This window comes from Patiria miniata, unplaced genomic scaffold (assembly GCF_015706575.1).
Source record: "Patiria miniata isolate m_02_andy unplaced genomic scaffold, ASM1570657v1 HiC_scaffold_24, whole genome shotgun sequence".
NCBI lineage: Eukaryota > Metazoa > Echinodermata > Asteroidea > Valvatida > Asterinidae > Patiria > Patiria miniata.
This window is the reverse complement of record NW_024037063.1, coordinates 18,042,614-18,059,704: the sequence shown is the minus strand read 5'-3', so window position 1 is coordinate 18,059,704 and position 17,091 is coordinate 18,042,614. Positions and strand designations below refer to the sequence as shown.

General features: G+C 42.6%; 2 protein-coding genes and 2 long non-coding RNA genes across 4 annotated transcripts; 1 reads left to right on the top strand and 3 right to left on the bottom strand.

Annotated features, from left to right (window-relative positions):
• Positions 1-544: 544 nt before the first annotated feature.
• LOC119731561 lies at positions 545-3,338 on the bottom strand. Its single transcript, XR_005271466.1, has 3 exons — positions 3,270-3,338; positions 1,064-2,442; positions 545-791 (listed from the first exon to the last, which is right to left on the bottom strand). It is a non-coding gene; the product is annotated as an uncharacterized LOC119731561 (long non-coding RNA).
• A 959-nt stretch (positions 3,339-4,297) lies between these two features.
• On the bottom strand, positions 4,298-7,036 carry LOC119732219. Its single transcript, XM_038205653.1, has 3 exons — positions 6,747-7,036; positions 6,576-6,648; positions 4,298-6,222 (listed from the first exon to the last, which is right to left on the bottom strand). Exons 1-3 carry the CDS (start codon positions 6,759-6,761, stop codon positions 5,852-5,854), a joined length of 459 nt encoding a protein of 152 aa, XP_038061581.1. The 5' UTR covers positions 6,762-7,036; the 3' UTR covers positions 4,298-5,851.
• LOC119732220 lies at positions 6,125-6,841 on the top strand. Its single transcript, XR_005271526.1, has 2 exons — positions 6,125-6,245; positions 6,537-6,841. It is a non-coding gene; the product is annotated as an uncharacterized LOC119732220 (long non-coding RNA).
• A 5,948-nt stretch (positions 7,037-12,984) lies between the features above and the next one.
• On the bottom strand, positions 12,985-16,839 carry LOC119731571 (methylthioribose transporter-like). Its single transcript, XM_038204753.1, has 3 exons — positions 14,610-16,839; positions 13,920-14,028; positions 12,985-13,135 (listed from the first exon to the last, which is right to left on the bottom strand). The coding sequence occupies exons 1-3, from the start codon at positions 16,290-16,292 to the stop codon at positions 13,053-13,055; spliced, it is 1,875 nt and encodes a 624-aa protein (XP_038060681.1). The 5' UTR covers positions 16,293-16,839; the 3' UTR covers positions 12,985-13,052.
• Positions 16,840-17,091: the final 252 nt, after the last annotated feature.

The window sequence follows — 17,091 nt, the reverse complement described above, 5'->3', positions numbered from 1 at the left end:
AGATTTTTAAGCAGACATGCCTGATGAATCTTGCATCACCGAGCAGGCTTGTCATTTTGACAAGTGTTGCGTGTTGCTGCGTTCAGCAGGGTTTCTAGACAAAATACCCTGGAGGGTTAGGGTTATGACTCCCATCGAGAGCAGTTTTGTCTGTCACAGCATGGTATTGGTTCCCAAGAATCCGGATTAAGATCCCTACAGTAACAAACGTGTCCATAGTTTCTACCATTACAAAGTATGCGGGAATATGCTGACCAGTGGCGCACCCAGGATTTAGTAGGGGGGGGGGGCTCACAAATTTTTTGTTAGAAGTTAAAAAATTTTCAAAAACGTTTGCCAAAAATGTTTGGAAAAAAAAAAAGGGGGGGCGGGCGGGCGCTGAATATTTTGACGTTGATGGCGCCACTTACAGCCCTATAATACTTCTTGAAAATAGGCCACATATATATCACCAAGATTAAATCATGGAACTAAAAAAAATTACACAGAAAAAAAGGACAACCTCTGGGGGGAGAGGGCTCAAGCCCCCAGAAGCCCTCCCCCCTTGGGTGCGCCACTGATGCTAACAACAGCTTTTAGCGTATTTCATACACAGCCTATTTTCAATCTGATGTTTGTTATTCTGTCTGACCTTTGAACTTTACCTCTGAGAAGCTTGTAGTCTCTGCTCCAGCTGCTTATCAGACCTGAAGAATGGCCCATGATTGTACCGGAATTACTGAAGATGAGATCCGCTTGATCTGTCAAAGTTGTTCCTCAATCCATGGTTCTTCAAAGCAGTCTTCCAAAGCCTAGCAAGAAATTTGAAGATAATAAGCAAGGTAATAAGAATGAATTTACAGGGAAGATTAAAATTAGGAAAAAATTAACCTTTCAGCTAATTTCATTTCAACGTGAGAGTTGTTAAAAGGTGACAAAAAGTCACATTTTGGGATAAGTCTAACTTTTACTTTTGACAAAAATGTCTAAGGCCACTTATTTAATATGCATAATGACAGTATCGCAAAAAGTAAAGAGAGCTGTAGTGAGAGTCATTGTGTGTGTTTAACAACAAGATACTCACCAACTAGAAATCAAATTTTAGGCAGTTATCGATCCAGTCCTTCTCCAATGGGGCATCAAACTGCACTGTTAAGAAGTCCATTTTTCCGACATACGGCTCATCAACATCTTCAAGATATTTCTCAAAGTCAGCATTTGTGCTTCTCCTCAGCACAACTCCTTTCTATAACGATGCTGGATACTTCCTGCTGTTTTGAACTTGAGGCTGTTATGTTTTCCAAGTAAAGTGTCACCAGGAAAAGGATTCATTTTCTTTCTTTTGGATGGTGATGCCCCTTTGACAAGGTATTTTAATTTAAGCTCTGAAAGTCTTTCTCCTTGTCTTGCATTTCATTGTTGTCTGAGCTAGTACTTGGCTCTCCTTGTCCATTGTTAGCCAGTGTAGAAAGTTTGTATATTCGGTATTACTGAAGTACCTGGGCAAGGTTGGTTTTGCGTATTTAATTGTTACTTATCTTGTGACGTGTTATAAAGTTCTAAATCTATTTTGCTGCTGAAGTTTACTGGCTTGTAAAACCTGATTTGGTCTTTAATCGCCTCTTGTTAGTTGTTATCCATGGTTACACTTGATTGATTAAGAGTGCCTTCTTCACAATATCAATGAGGAGAGGTATGCCTTCTACCATCTCACAAAGTTTGTACTCAGAAGCCTTTGATGCGGATTTTCTTATGTTGTCCATCTTCCGAACTTCCTTGTCTTTGTTTGTCTTTTTGCCTTCTCTAAGGTTCTCTTTATCAACAGGACTCCTCCACTCGCCATCTTCACTTTCCTCACTTGCGCTATCATCCGAAGAGCATGGTACCTGCTGTGGATCTGGTACCGTAACAAATGGAAGCTTCAACCATTCTCTGAGCCGACCTTTTCGGTTACTGCTCATCCGTTCTATTGTCTTTAACTTCTTCACAAACATATCCCAAATATGTCTGCTACTAGGTATCTTGCTTGCAGGGAACAATCGTGGCCACAATGCAGTCACTTCGCGCAAAATCATTGCATATTTGTATATTCCCAAAGCCATTTCATTGGTAACTGTGATTTCTACAGCTTTAGTACCTTTTGCAATCCACGGAATGGTGATACTGGCTGATTCACAACATTGTCCAATTTTTTTTTGGTTTCAGTTGCAGTGCGATGCCAGGGTGCAGCCTAACCTACACCATCTCGGGACTTGGTCGCCGCCCTCCACTCTTCCCTATTCAGCATTAGAGTCCTCAGCTCCCCTGTGTCCGCCCCCTCCTGGCAGTTCCAAGAGTTGGCTCCCACAGGATGGTGTTGTGGGCTGCTAGCTCCGGGTGGCGGATGCAATGGCCTGCCAGAGCCATCCTCCTCTCCCTTGATCTTGTCTTGTCAATGTTGAAGGCTTGCAGTAAGTTCAGAAACTGTGAACGAAGAGAAACAGAGTCATTCAGTTGGGAGGCTCTAGTTTGAATCTTTTTGGAGATATAGATTGGGAGACTTAGTTTGAATCTTTTTTAAGAAGCTTCCAAGATGATACATGGTTTCTTGGGATGTAACGATGACAGAATCTTTGGGAAAGTATCTTTGTAGGTTAGATTTTTTTGTAGTTGTTTTTTAAGAAAGCTTGATTCAGTTCATTCTGCTGCCACCATTTAGCTGAAAGGATAAAGACACATATTTATAACTAAAATTTAAGAGTAAAATTTTTGAATAAATGACAATAGAATGTTGTTTCATTCATTTATGAAGAATACAAAATCATGCCCCAAACAAAACATTTAATTAGGGTTTTTTTTTACGTTAGAGCTAATCGAACGGCAAGGGGCTGACCCGTGTCAACCTGGGTCAGCTAAACGAACACACCCATGAAATTCAAAGAAATAACCAGAAGAGGTGAGTTCATTGGAACATACGGCAAAGGCATTGCCACGCATGCGCATCAAATATTTAATCGAGCGTGATATTGCTTGTACCTAGTAATATGTTTTTGGACATTACATTCACCATTTACACCCCCACGAAAAAGTGGTTATTCCATGCGGGGAAAGAATGTTGCAACCTGACACCATTTTTCTTCATCATGTTCAGAATCATCTCAATGAATACTCCTAGAACTATGAGGCTCCACGTAGTGGAGCCTCATAGTTCTAGGAGTACTCAATGAATGAAGGTCAGTCACTGCAAAAATGATAGACATAAAAACCTGGGACAACTAAGAAAAATTTTCACAAAATAAATACATACATACCAGGTACATCTTGTTGCTTGATAAGATTATCAATTTCAAGTCGAGACCATCCTGATAAACGTTCACAAACATGACAAAGCTGGGCGTGCGAGGACGCGTCGTCGCACTGATCAGCGGCAGCGCTGCCGTGTTTAGGCGTTCTTGCCTCCATGACTGAATCGCGCTCAACTCGGCACGCCTCACAAAATGGTGTCTAAAATCATAGCTGGCGTCTGGATCTGGATTCCGTTATGTCGACAGAATAAGTCACAATGACTGTGCCACTTTTTGTAGCGAATATAATGAAGATGTGAATTCTATGAATGTCCTTTAAAAATATTCAGCGTGACATGCACAATATTCAATAGTTTTGAGTCCTACTCCGTACTCGAAACTTACACAAGCAGCACTGACATTTTTCCCATGAACACGTGCATATCGCATTTAAAGTACGCTGGAATCAACCACTTTTGAATGGGGGTTTCTTCTTGGCATCGCGTAGAGAGGAGGCCTCTGCTAGCCTCTCTATTTCTAGAGACAATAACTCAAGAAAAACACATTGCATTGAATTGAAATTGCGTCCGATTATTATCCATTATCTTTGACACAACATAATTTAAAATTGACGAGAACCGTGGAAGAATACATTTAATATGATTTAAAGAAAATAGTGTTTTAGTCACGAAAACTTCAAACTTCAATCAAAGTTCATTCCGACTAAAAAATATATATAAAAAAATCTTTGTCCAGACGATAACTCCAGATTAACCTATTGTATTGTTATAAAATTGGTTCGACAAATAGTCGTTAGATAATGACTTAAAAAGTATAAAAACAAATCGACGGCTATTGTGGAAGAAAAAAAAATACCCTCAACGACAATAAAACATTACAAAGTGTCAAGGACGCTCCGTACTTTTTGCTACCATCAATTTCTTCCAAAAGAGGGCGCGCTACACAAACACTGGTCAGCACCGTAAAGACTTCTGTCAATGCGGATCATGACTGCCCATTAAACAAAAATACAATCATCTTGTGGAGACAATAACTCCAGAACAACATTTTGCATTTAATTGAAATTACGTCCAATAATTAGCCATTATATTTAACACAACCGTGACGAAAATTGACAAGAACCGCGGAAGAATGTATTTAATATGATTTAAAGAAAATGCCGTGTATTTATGAAGACAAATTCAATCCGAATTCAATCCGAATTTTGAACAAAAGTAAACCACTCTTTGTGGAGACGATAACTCTCGAAAAACATATTGCATTAGACTGAAATTGCGTCCAATTATTGGTCGTGATATTTGACACAAGTCGTTTTGAAATTGACGGGAATCATGAAATCATGAATTTAATACGATTTAAAGAAAATACAGTGTATAAATCACGAAAAATTAATTCCTAATCTAAGTCAGTTTTAATTGAACAAAAATAAAAATAAAATTCTTTGTGCAGACGAATACTCCAGAATAACAATTTGCATTGTTATAAAAGTGGTTCGACAATTAGTCGTGATATAATGACATAACAAGCTTCAAAATGGTCAGATAGCGCGGAAGAAAAAATACACACAACAAAACAATAAAACAACATTGTAGGACGCTCCGTACTTTTTGCCACCATCAATTTCTTCCAAAAGAGGGCGCGCTACACAAACACTGGTCAGCACCGTAAAGAATTCTGTCAATGCGACAATCTGACCATTAAAAAAAATAAAACACTCTTGTGGAGACAATAACTCCAGAACAACACGTTGCATTAAATTGGAGATGCGTCCAATAATTAGCCATTGTATTTGACACAACAGGTTTGAAAATTGACGAGAACCATGGAAGAATAAATTAAATATGATTTAAAGAAAATCAATGTATTAATCGCGAAAAATGCAATCTGAATTCAAACGCTTCTAATTGAACAGAAGTAAAACACTCTTTGTGGAGACGATAACTCTCGATAAACATATTGCATGCGACTGAAATTGCGTCCAATTATTGGCAGTGATATTCGACACAAGTCGTTTGGAAATTGACAGGAACCATGGAATAATGAATTTAATATGATTTAAAGAAAATGCAGTGTATTATTCACGAAAAATTCAATCAACTTTGTGCAGACGAAAACTCCAGAACAAATTACATTGTTATAAAGTTGGTTCGACAATTAGTCGTCATATAATGACATAACAAGTTTAAAAATCGTCAGATACCGTGGAAGGAAAAATACACACAATAAACAATATAAGTTCAACAGTGTAGGCCTAGGACGCTCCGTACTTTTTGCCACCATCATTTTTTTCCAAAAGAGGGCGCCCTACACAAACACTCGTCAGCACCGTAATGCGGATCTACCCATTAAACAAAAATACAACACTCTTTGTGGAGACAACTACTCTAGAACAACACGTTTCATTAAATTGAATTAGCTAACCCCTAAGTGCCGCCGTAGTTGGAAATCGATGCCAAAAGTGGGTGTCCTTTTTTTTCTCGAACCACCCTGTACATTTCATGCTGGGCCCTTTAAGACAGCCTGACGATGCAATCTTGACAACATCTCCAAAGGCAAAACATTCCAATTTAATGTGGCTTGTGAAGATGCTATTCGAATCGGTAAGACCTCATGTCCGACTCGTCATCCGGCCGCTGGCAGCACAAGGCGTGGCCGTGATTGGACTGCGTGCCCGGGAAGACTCTCACGGCACGAACACCGTCTACCTCGAACAAGCACGGTCCAGACGTCAACACCGAGCAAGCGTTGACATCGGCCAGACCAAGACCGCTCATGCCCAAGGTGTTCGGGTCAGGGTTGTACCAGGACAGAGTCTCGGTCCCATAACCCTCCTCGTAGTAGGCCGTCTTTATCTGCTCCAGGGTGCAGACCATCCGGTGACAAGCTGCGCATGCCCAGAAGGCACCACCCTGCTCAACCTCTTCGCGCCACAGGGAAGAAATCGACAGCCTCATGAAATCTGAATAATAATGCAAAATAAAGGTAAAATTTACCTCAACTGAGTTGTATTTCAGATAATTTATCAAATGCACTTTAGTAAACTCCTAAAACTACAAAGTTCGCGTTCGTTGAGTTAGACAATTATTTCATAAAATACTGCCCAGTTAAGTTACGAACATTTTTGTGTCAATCTCGAGGTCAAGACGCAGTCTTGTTTTGCGTAATTATTGATTGCCGAGTCTGCTCATATATCACAGACTCTGTGCAAGAGGATATTCCATCGCCTGGTGTTGATTAAATTCGCTTCACATTTACAAATGTCTTTCTCACTAGCTGTGTTAAACCGCTGAAGTAACAGTTCAAGTTACTTACCCGTTATTGGAGGACATCTGCTGTCCCAAGACACTGACGGTGTTACAGCTAGAGACAGCAAGAACACGGTTACCTATAGTCAAGAAAAAAAGGTGAATATTTTATTGCCAAAAAGATCTTCTCAGTGTTTGCAACTCTAGACAAGGGGTGACATTGGTTACACGAACTTACCAATAGTTTAAACATGGTGGAGTGGTGATGCGTCAATTCGCGTTGTGGTCCTTCGAGCGTATTTGGTCGTATCGGTTCAATTGTGGTTGACAAAATGACCAACGAGAAGCTTCACATGGCAATAAATGCATAAAGAAAATCTGTCTCTTTGTCCCTGACTTAACGGTTCCTCAGATTAACATATGCAATAGTGTACGCAATAGCTGCTTTTTTGCGATGTTACTGAAAAAGAAAAGAAAAATGGGTTCTTTTTTTTATGGCCCCATCCCCCCAGGATCCGCCGTTGCTCAACAAAGATTGATTGATAAGGTTATATAATCCGATCACTCAAACAGTGGTTGCCGGATTGTGCCCAACCACTCAAAAAAAAAGGCTTTTCATCAACAAAGGCTTATCAGAACAATTCTAAACAGTGGTCGGGTTGTGGCCAACCACTCAACAAAGGTTTATCGCACCAATTCTAAATAGTGGTCGGGTTGTGTAAGTTTTATCAGAACAATTCTAACAGTGGTCGGTTGTGCCAAACCACTCACCCAAGGTTTATCAGAACAATCGTATTCTGGCCTCGGATAGTATGGGACGCCCATTATCCAGCTAGTTAACCAGCACAAGGACACCAGAGTAGGTTCAAATATTTATTCCTTGCGTACGGTTAACTGTGGAAAAAGATAACCAAAGAAGCATAAATACAGTGAAAAAGTGGCGCAGAGGACAAAGTGATACGACATGGATAACATGGAATGGTTTTCCTTACATAAAATTATGATGACATAGGCTAGCAGGTAACAATTATATGACAGAATATCAGACCAGAATGGATAATATCTACTTGTATATAAGTGCGACACATACACAAATGCATCTTCTTCATCCAATGACAATAATAATATGCTTTTGAAATTTTCCAACAGGAACATGTCATTTGTGGGCAAGTTAACTAAATTAAAGTACATGTACATGCACATGCAAAAGACTTATATAGCTGTTGTGTCTTCAAACATACAAAGGCTGCAAAACTTTGAGAGTAACAAGTCGTAGTGTATCGCAACCTGGGGTGAATGAACTATAAACTATTATAATAAACAGAAAATCAAATGAAGTGAAATACACATGGAATTTTATAAACATTTCTAAAAAAATGAATATGAAGGCACATGTCACTTCATGTCAGAAGTCCAAGATAACATTTTCATGAAAAAATTACACAAAGGGGTTTGCGGCAAATAGCTACCAGCAACCAGCACATAAACAACATACGAAAACTGGTACAACTGAGAATACAGGGTCGAACTGGCTACAACTATAGAATACAGGCAGTGGCGTAGCCAGGAATTTTCAGGGGGGGGGGGCTGGGGGCTGGAACATTTCATGGGGGGGGGGCGTCATGTAGATCAATGATAATTTTTTTAGAAACTCAAAATCTCAGTGTGGGGGGGGGGGGGGAGGGGTGGGGGCGACGGGGGGGGGGGGGGGGCGACAAGGTTTCAGCTGTCTCCCCCCACACCCCCCGTGGCTACGCCACTGAATACAGGCCACTCCGTCCTATGGCTGCATCCATGGCTGCGTGGCAGTCGGCTGTCTATAGCGTCCTCTATTGATCTCAATTTACTTCATGCCCACCCCGCATCCGCGCATCCACGCATCCAAGACATCCCAAGCCGTACGAGTCTCACTCAGTAAAAGACCTTTCTTTTATTGGAAAACATTGGCGCTATTTTATATGGGATTCCGCAGGCGCAGAAATTTAAGACGTGGTTAAGGTTGGCCGTTATTAATTTTCCAGAAAAACGCCCTCAAAACGCCTTCAATACATAGTACAAAAAGCATATGTAGAAATTATGTTGTAGGCTATAATTATGTTAACTTTGTTGACACTGTTGCATTTTCAAGTGTCGAATATTTTGGTTATCTGTAATGGCGGCTCTTCTTCATTTTTGCAGTGTTGGACCTTCATAGTTTTGCAACCTGTGATTGGCAATATGTGCAGTTTGCCAACCAAGCGTAGAAAGGTATACGGGTTCCGTGCGCCGACAAAGAGGGCGCCCTTTTACCTAGCTTAGGTCTCTTAGGCCAACTCTTATTTTAATTTCTGATGACAAGCAGAAGTTGATGTTGTGTTTAGATCGTAGTTGACAACATCACATGCGCCTATACTAAGTAATATATTTGGTGTACCAATTGCTACAAACTACAAATAATGTACAGGGTGAGTCAAACAAAACGAAACCCAAAATATCCCGACATTTTGGGTTTTGTTTTGTTGACGGCACGACGTGATTATGCAATGGCGCTATACAAACAGTACACAGAACTATGCAATGGCTCGACGCGATGGCATAACGGACTGCGATGGCACGACACGACAAGGCGATGGCACGACTCGACTATGCAACGGCACAACGTGAAAATGCAACCGCATGACGTGACTATGCGACGGCACAACGCGACTATGCGACGGCACAACGCGACTATGAGATGGCACGACGCGACTTTAATTGCGATGACACGACGTGATTATGCAACGGCGCTATACAAACAGTAAATAGAACTATGCGACGGCACGACGCAACGACATGATGCGGCTGCGACAGCACAACGCGAAAATTCTATGGCACGATGCGACTATGCGACGGCACTACGCGACTATGCGACGCGTTGTGCCGTCGCGACGGCACAACGCGACTATGCCACGGCACGACGCACGACGCGACTATGAGACGGCACGACATGACTTTATGACAGCACGACGTGATTATGCAACTGCCCTATACAAACAGTATACAGAACTATGCGAAGGCACGACGCAACAGAATGACGCGACTCAACGGCACGACGTGACAACGCAATGGAACAACGCGACTATGCGACGGCACGATGCGACAATGCGACGGCACGATGTGACGGCATGACGTGACTTTGTGATGGCATGACGCGACTATGCCAAAGTACGACGCGACCATGCCATGGCATGAGGAGACTATGCGACGGCACAACGCGACTAGTCTTAATTTACTACACATTTCTCCATAGTCTCCACAAAAATAATTGAAGCTCGATATGCAAACGTGTACATCAGTGATGTCAACGCTCGTAAGGTTAGCCGGCTCTGAAAGAAGAAACTCCCGATCCGAATTGATTTCTTTCTGCCACAGCTACAGCACCTCAGTTTAATTTGGTACAATCGCTTCGCCCACCCTGGTGGCCACGTGCAGGCACGGATTACCCAATAGGCACAGTAGGCACTGTACCTAGGGCCTACGAAAAATTCGGGGGCCTACGAAAATACCGCAGTGTGCCATAAAACATATATAGGCCTACCCACACCACACGTACCCACACACACGCGCACAGAAACGTTGTCAAAAAGTTCTAGGGTCTCTCTCAAAATTTTCGATTTCACCAACTGAAACACGGTGCCAACCATGAGCGTCGATCGGTGTGGGGGGGGGGGGGGGGGGTGGGGGGCGGGGGGACATGTCGTTCCCCAAACTATTTTTGTCCCTGAATAAATAATTGTAGCAATTTAATTTTGTAGCTCCGAATAGCTGATTCAAGGACTCGTATAGTGCTTTGTACGCTGAATTTGGTACCGGTGGTAGGACGGAGTAGGGCCTACGAAACACTGGTGCCTAGGGCCTACGAAACACTTAATCCGAGCCTGGCCACGTCGCATCTCAATGAAATGATGCTGCCAATTCCCGCAAATCAGATGTACTCCTGGTTTTACAAGGAGTCCCCTTTCTCTGAGCCATTCCTTGCATGTCTCCACTGTTGCCAAAACAGCAACAAGGCCGAACAGATCCATTTTATTGCACAAGTTGCTCTCTAAATTCACAAATTGTTGACTCATAGCTTTTCTACCGATAAAATGTATGATGAATATTAGCGCGAATAGCTTTTCGCACGTTTTATGTTTCTTATATTTAACAAACTTACACCCCCGGCTGTAAAAACTTTTGTCCAATCCAACACGGCCTTTATAAAATGCAAATTTATGCAACTTAAATATTAGCCAATCATGACAAGCCTTATAGGTACCGATCGTTTTCATTACTGCGCATGCGTTGAGCTGTGGCCTCTTAAATACTTACTCCCCGTATCAAAGTTGAGGACACAAATATTTCCACCCAATCAGCACCGTTCTTTCATATCAGGTTTGGACATGTCACATTATCCACTTTTTCACTCCGTGAGAGCAGGCGTCGTCGCTTGGCGTAATTTCCCTCAAAAATCAAAGCCTCTTTCCATTACTCCTGTTCGTATTCAACATAATGTCAACGTAGACACCATAGGTGAGTCAAAAAACAACCGTAAAAGTAATTTTGGGTTGTTTTAGAGTGGTTTCTTCTTTAGTTTGTAAGTTCGTTCCCTTATAAGAACCGGGCCCTACACTTCATGATCGCCAAAATATTGAAGAAAAGTCTCCTTTAAAAATTGAATTGAGTCTGCAAACATGGTTGGTAAAATACTTGCCCAGTGGACGTTTTGGAGAAATTTGCAAGCTGAAGAGTGAGTAAATTTGGCCTGATTTAGTTTTGCACGTTTCAGAGCACTCCAGAGCCCTGTCTGCGTCTTCAGTATAGCTCCACGATAATACGTACATGACCGTTCTCTGCGTGCGTCTCCACGAATTGACGTTGGCACACTGTCTGATAGCGCCCTATTGTATATGGGGTGCCAAATGGGACAAAATAAGTTTGGATGATTTTCTATGATTCCCCACAACATCCCACCTAATATTGTTAGTTCAGAAAAACAGCTGTAAACTTAATTGTACTTGAACATTATCATTTATTGAGTCATAAGAAATAACACAGTCATTATTTTACTTTCACAAGCAGTTACCGAAACTAGAGTATGATTTGGAATAGGAATTCCAAAAGCAGGAAGATTGTGGAAGATCGACATACTATAGTGCTACTTTAAATTTGTTTTACCAAGCTAGAAGTTACATGTAAAAAGTAATATGTAGTTACCCTTTTCGGCTTACTGTTCAAAATGACCACCACCAAAATAATTTAATGTTGTTTGGATTGGTGATTGATAGTGGCTCGTTCGAGAGCGACTGTTCCTTAAAGCAGGCAAATTAATTGTTGGGGAATCAATTAGTGGGCCTCAATACAACAGACTCACTGATTGGATGATAGGCTCCACAGGGCGAATAATTGGCCAATCGAGAAATAAGTACAATCAGTATAAAGGCAATTCGCCCACTTTCCAACAGAGAGCGAACCTTTCTAATAAGAACGCATAGTTCGTGAGTAACAGCTGCGGGTAAACACACACGTACATGTACACCCATTCTCAAATTTGTATCCTTGTGGAGACATTTCTTTGTTCTCGTGTAGTACAGTGTTCAATTTTGAAAGTGAAGTTTCAAAATGCTCTTATTTTAACCAGAATTAGTTTCCTTGGCTGAAATTTGGAATTAATATCCCTTTTCTAAAACTCTTCCATTTGCAACGGATCAACCCACCTTGAAAAATCCTAGTTTTTGAGTAAAACCCATATATCTATTTCGTGAAAAGCTTGTAGACCTATTCATCTATAGAAATTGCCGTGTGGAGACCTTTACAATGTCTTGTTCCCTATTGTGTGTGTGTCTCCATAGGATACGAATTTGTGGTCAGTGCGACCGCCTCACTGAAAAGTGGGAAATTCTTCTTACCCCACAAAAAATGGAGTGTTGATTATTTATACGGCGTTTTGACACTGATGAGGTCTGTTTCAGGTCACTTTCTTTTTGACTTGCCTGTAGATTTGCTTTGATCATGACGGTTCGGTCCTGTTCAAATCTTCAGGCCACGCTCCTTTTGAATTTTGGATTAACCTAAAGCTGATAGATTTCGCCTCTTGTGAATCGTGACTCGTATCACAGTTTCAAAGGTAAGAAAGGTCAATGGCATGAATGCATGTGATGAGTAATGGGGAGTCAGGTTGGCGTTGCGGTACTAGTCGTCAACCGCTGTGACCCGTGTTCGAATCCCGCCTGGGCCAATAAGTGGATTCGGTTTTTAGTCCCTGCCTGATTCCATGGGTTTTTCCCAGAGTAATCTTCTGGGCTTTTCTCCCACTCTAAAACTGTAATGCCTTCTCTCAGCATATTTTTTTAGGCTTGCGGCTACAGTTACTTAGGCACTTTTGAGGAATCCTTGGTTTCAGTACCAGAAATTAATAATAATAATTATAAGGAGGAGCAGGAGGAGGAGGAGGAGGAGGAGGAGGAGGAGGAGGAGGAGGAGAAGGGGGAGGAGAAGGGGGAGGGGAGGAGAAAACGGAAACTATCAGCGCAGGCTGCTACTGGACTCAGTTATCGTTGGGGGTGCTGTCTTCAAACCTCGTACTTGCCAAACTGTGTCTCACACCGTACACCAAATACAACAACAGTCCTGAAAGAAAAGGAAACAAAAATTTAATTACATTCAATATTGAAGCTTGGAGAACCAAGTTATTTACAATAACGCAAGGGTTTATCCAATAGACCGTAAATCTTTGAAATGCACCTTGCATGCAACTGCCATTCATATTCAGTCTGTTTTACTGTGATATTTCAAAGGGCGCCTACGGAATGTTTTCCACAGTTTGTCTTTTTCCACAGCGCATATCTGGACATCTTGCATGCTATGGAAACCTAAATGTATGTTTAGATAATAAGCCATTTGCAAATAACCTAAACTCTTTGGGAGTTACATTTGAATAACATCTGGTACACTGACTTGCTCATAATTCTCGGCACATTTTAACTTTGAATTCTCCAGACCAAAGGCACTGTTGCTATATAGCATGATTCGGGACAAGCTCTTGCATAGTTAAGTAAGAGACGCTCAGCATCAATACATTGATCGCACCGTTCCGGGGCTGAGGTTGCTAGCGTAAGGCTTGCCCCGAACCACGTGATGTAGCAACAGTCTCTTTGGTCTGGAGAAGTTAAAATGTGCCAAGCATTCGAGCAAGTCAGGGCACCAGATGTTACTCGAATTTAAATCGCCAATCGCTTATTGTCTCATACCTGGTGTGCCTAGTCTTGATTCAATTGTCTAACTAATGACGCAAACCCCAGAAGCAATCCTGTACCCAATGGTCTTGACAGTGGCTTTAATGACATGGAATATGTATTAGGGTACACAAACAATAAATCAAAACTCAAGACTACTAAGCTGCATGATTGTTTACCTAACGACATCCAGATGAGTCCCTCACCAAAGACCAAAGCATCTAGTTGGATGATTAGAATGACGTCACACAGCAGAGCAACGAGCGGTAGCAATGGCATCAAAGGAACCTGGTAACAAAATACCAAATTTGAAAGTGTTGAGTGGATTCCGAGATTTGAGTTTGATGCCTGATCCGTTTGAAACTTTGGCTGTGACTCATCAGTTTGAGCTTGGGCCCAGCTTTGACTCAAATTGCCCGTTTTGTAAAATCTTGTCAGCCACCTCAAAATATGTGTAAAATATGAGTATCCTAGACAAAAAGGCATCACAGTATGTTTGGAAAGAAAAAGAAGTGCTTATGCGATTAATTTTGGTGAAACTTGGACAAAAAGGAAAACGTAAAGTGAAAAGCTGCCCCGTTTTAAAGATGTACCGTCAATTCTATTTGGAAAGTTACTCACTTTGAATGAGATAACGAACAAAAACTGGACCCATGTAAATGTAGTGATGGAATTACTACTTTATAAAATTCGATTTGATTTCGATTTTTTATGACATGACAATATTAACATACATTCAGATCCTTCAGGGTACTGCTTTCTGGCCCTGCTATTGACAACGTACATGTAGGGAGGGAACCAAACAACTCGTCGATCAACTCCGTTTTTTCTTTAATATCAGCACATTACCAATGTAGTTGTTTACTCACTTTGAATGAAAGTCCCGCGTCGTATGTAGGAAGAACCAGGAGAGGATAGCACATCATTAGAGAGAGGCTGCCGCTTACAATGACCCCGTAAATGAAGGCGCCCTCAAGATGCTGCAATTCCTTTAGCATGTATGTCAACAGCGCCACCAACACGACTTCGAATAGAAAGTGGGAAGCGAGTGAGAAAACCACAGCCGTCCTTGGGTGTCGTTTTATCAAGTGAAGAATTGAAGATTGCGAAGAATCTGACGGAGAATTCGCCAGGCAGTCGTGCATTCGGTTAGCACCAGTGATGCTTTCGTTGCTTTCTGAGTTGCTCAGCGCATTCAGTTCGTTGACCGTCTGGTCGGGCGGCTTCAATTCGGCCATCTCAAGAATTGACCCGTCTCCAGTATCCTCATCTCCGCTGTCCAGGGGTACATAGCCACTCTGTGTACAGGGACTGTAGCGCAGAATGACCACAGCAGAACAAACTACCGTAAATTCCATCAAACACAAGAGAGCTATGATATTAATCACACTCACAAAGTCCATAATAACACTGAAAATGGCGGCCAGGGATGTTCCAAACATGGTGGCCCAGATAGGTGTCTTGGTTCGCTCGTTGGTTTTGGCAAACAGGGCCGGTAGCAGTCCATCACGTGACATCGGGTAGACGAATCGAGACAGACAATAAGAGTTAGTCAATATTCCTCCCGTCATACTGCTGATGGCACCGAGGGATATGATATACCTCAACCAGTCAATACCGATCATTCCGAATGCTGATGCAAACGGAGCTTGTGGTTGGATCACTTGGTAGTCGGTTAAGACGGTGAGTGACAGAGTGCCAGCAGTGTAAGCTGAAAATGACGCCCCGAAGGCATTGATGAGGCCGATGGGAAGGCCTCTACTGGGGTTTTTGGCTTCTTCAGAGCTGAGCGCGATCGCATCAAATCCACAAAACCCTATAAACGCCGCTACTGCACCTTTCATGACACCAGCGTAGCCTAAAGGAAAAAACCCATGCTTTGTAAGCAGGGAGAAGTCCGCACAGAACATGGAAACTATGAAAAGCAAAGAAACAACTGCCAAGTTAAGTGCCAGTACTATATTGTTGACAATGGCATACATGTCCACATCAAACACGACAGGGATGCTTCCGAGAAGTAACACAACACCGGCTGTGAAATCTGGAAAGCTGGTAAGAAGAGGTGCGTCCCATTCCTCGCCCTGGAGAACAAATTCAATGGTGAAATTTCGTATGTGGCCCCCGAGAACGTCGTCGAAGTAGGCGCTCCATCCTCGTGCTAAAAACACGAGGGCCAAGACTCGTATTGCTATGGCATTCCAGCCGACCAAGAAGGCAACCAACTCTCCCAGAGATGCGTATGCGTACACGTAGGCTGCTCCCGTCTGGGGTACCTGGCCTGCACATTCCAGGAAGCAGAAGCCGTTCAGCAAAGCCACCGAGCCGGCAATGAGAAAGGACAGAACAGCCGCCGGTCCCGCCATCTCACCGGCTATTTCTCCTGGAAGGATGTAGACCCCAGAGCCCAGCATGGCTCCGATGCCAACGAAGGTTAGGTCGGCAGCGGTAAGGCATCGCTTTAGCGGAGTGGAGTTCGATTCTTTTCCAGCATGTTTTCTCCTGGTGAACAGGCCACAAACCTGCCTACAGCTTCGAGCAATCGCCATAATCATGACCGAGTTATATACGTAAAGGCCGTGGTTATCTGAGAAAGTCCTGCTTTTTAAGAAAACTTGAAAAGCTGCCAGAAAAAGGCTTGCATATGTCTTGTTCTACCCCGCTGTCCCGTATTCCCGACAAAATATGTGATGTAGGCCTACACTCTAGTGAAGATTTGTTATTTGTGATAACGTAGTAATTTGCCCCACTTGCCACAGCCAAGGCTTTGTCGCCAGTCAAGTACGAGGCTACCACTTGTGAAGTAGATCACAAGAGCGATTGTGAATGCCACTTTGAAACAGATATACTGCGAAGTATCGACCCTTTTCGGACCATTGACCATGAACAAGATCCTCCATCGTTGTCATCGGGTGTCCACTTGTCATTTTGAAGCCACTGATTGATGATAATGGTAAAAAGAGCCTTTGAAATGACGAATGAAAAGGTGTGTGGATTGACCTGGTCCTACAACTGAATAGATTCGCATAATAGTATCCATATTGGCTTTAAAAATCACTATAGCACAGTAGATTGTACTGTTCTTTTTCCTCTGTGCCAGTGGCGTAGCCAGGAATTTTTCAGGGGGGGGGGGGCGCTGGAACATTTCATGGGGGGGGGGGCGTCATGTAGATCAATGATATTTTTTTTGGAAACTCAGAATCTCAGTGGGGGGAGGCGACAAGGTTTCATGGGGGGGGGGGGGGCTGTCCCCCCCCCCCCCCCCCCCCCCCGTGGCTACGCCACTGCTCTGTGCACTTACCGTTATTAGCGGTGTAGGCCTAATAGTAGTTCCATTGGACTTGGTGTTATCTG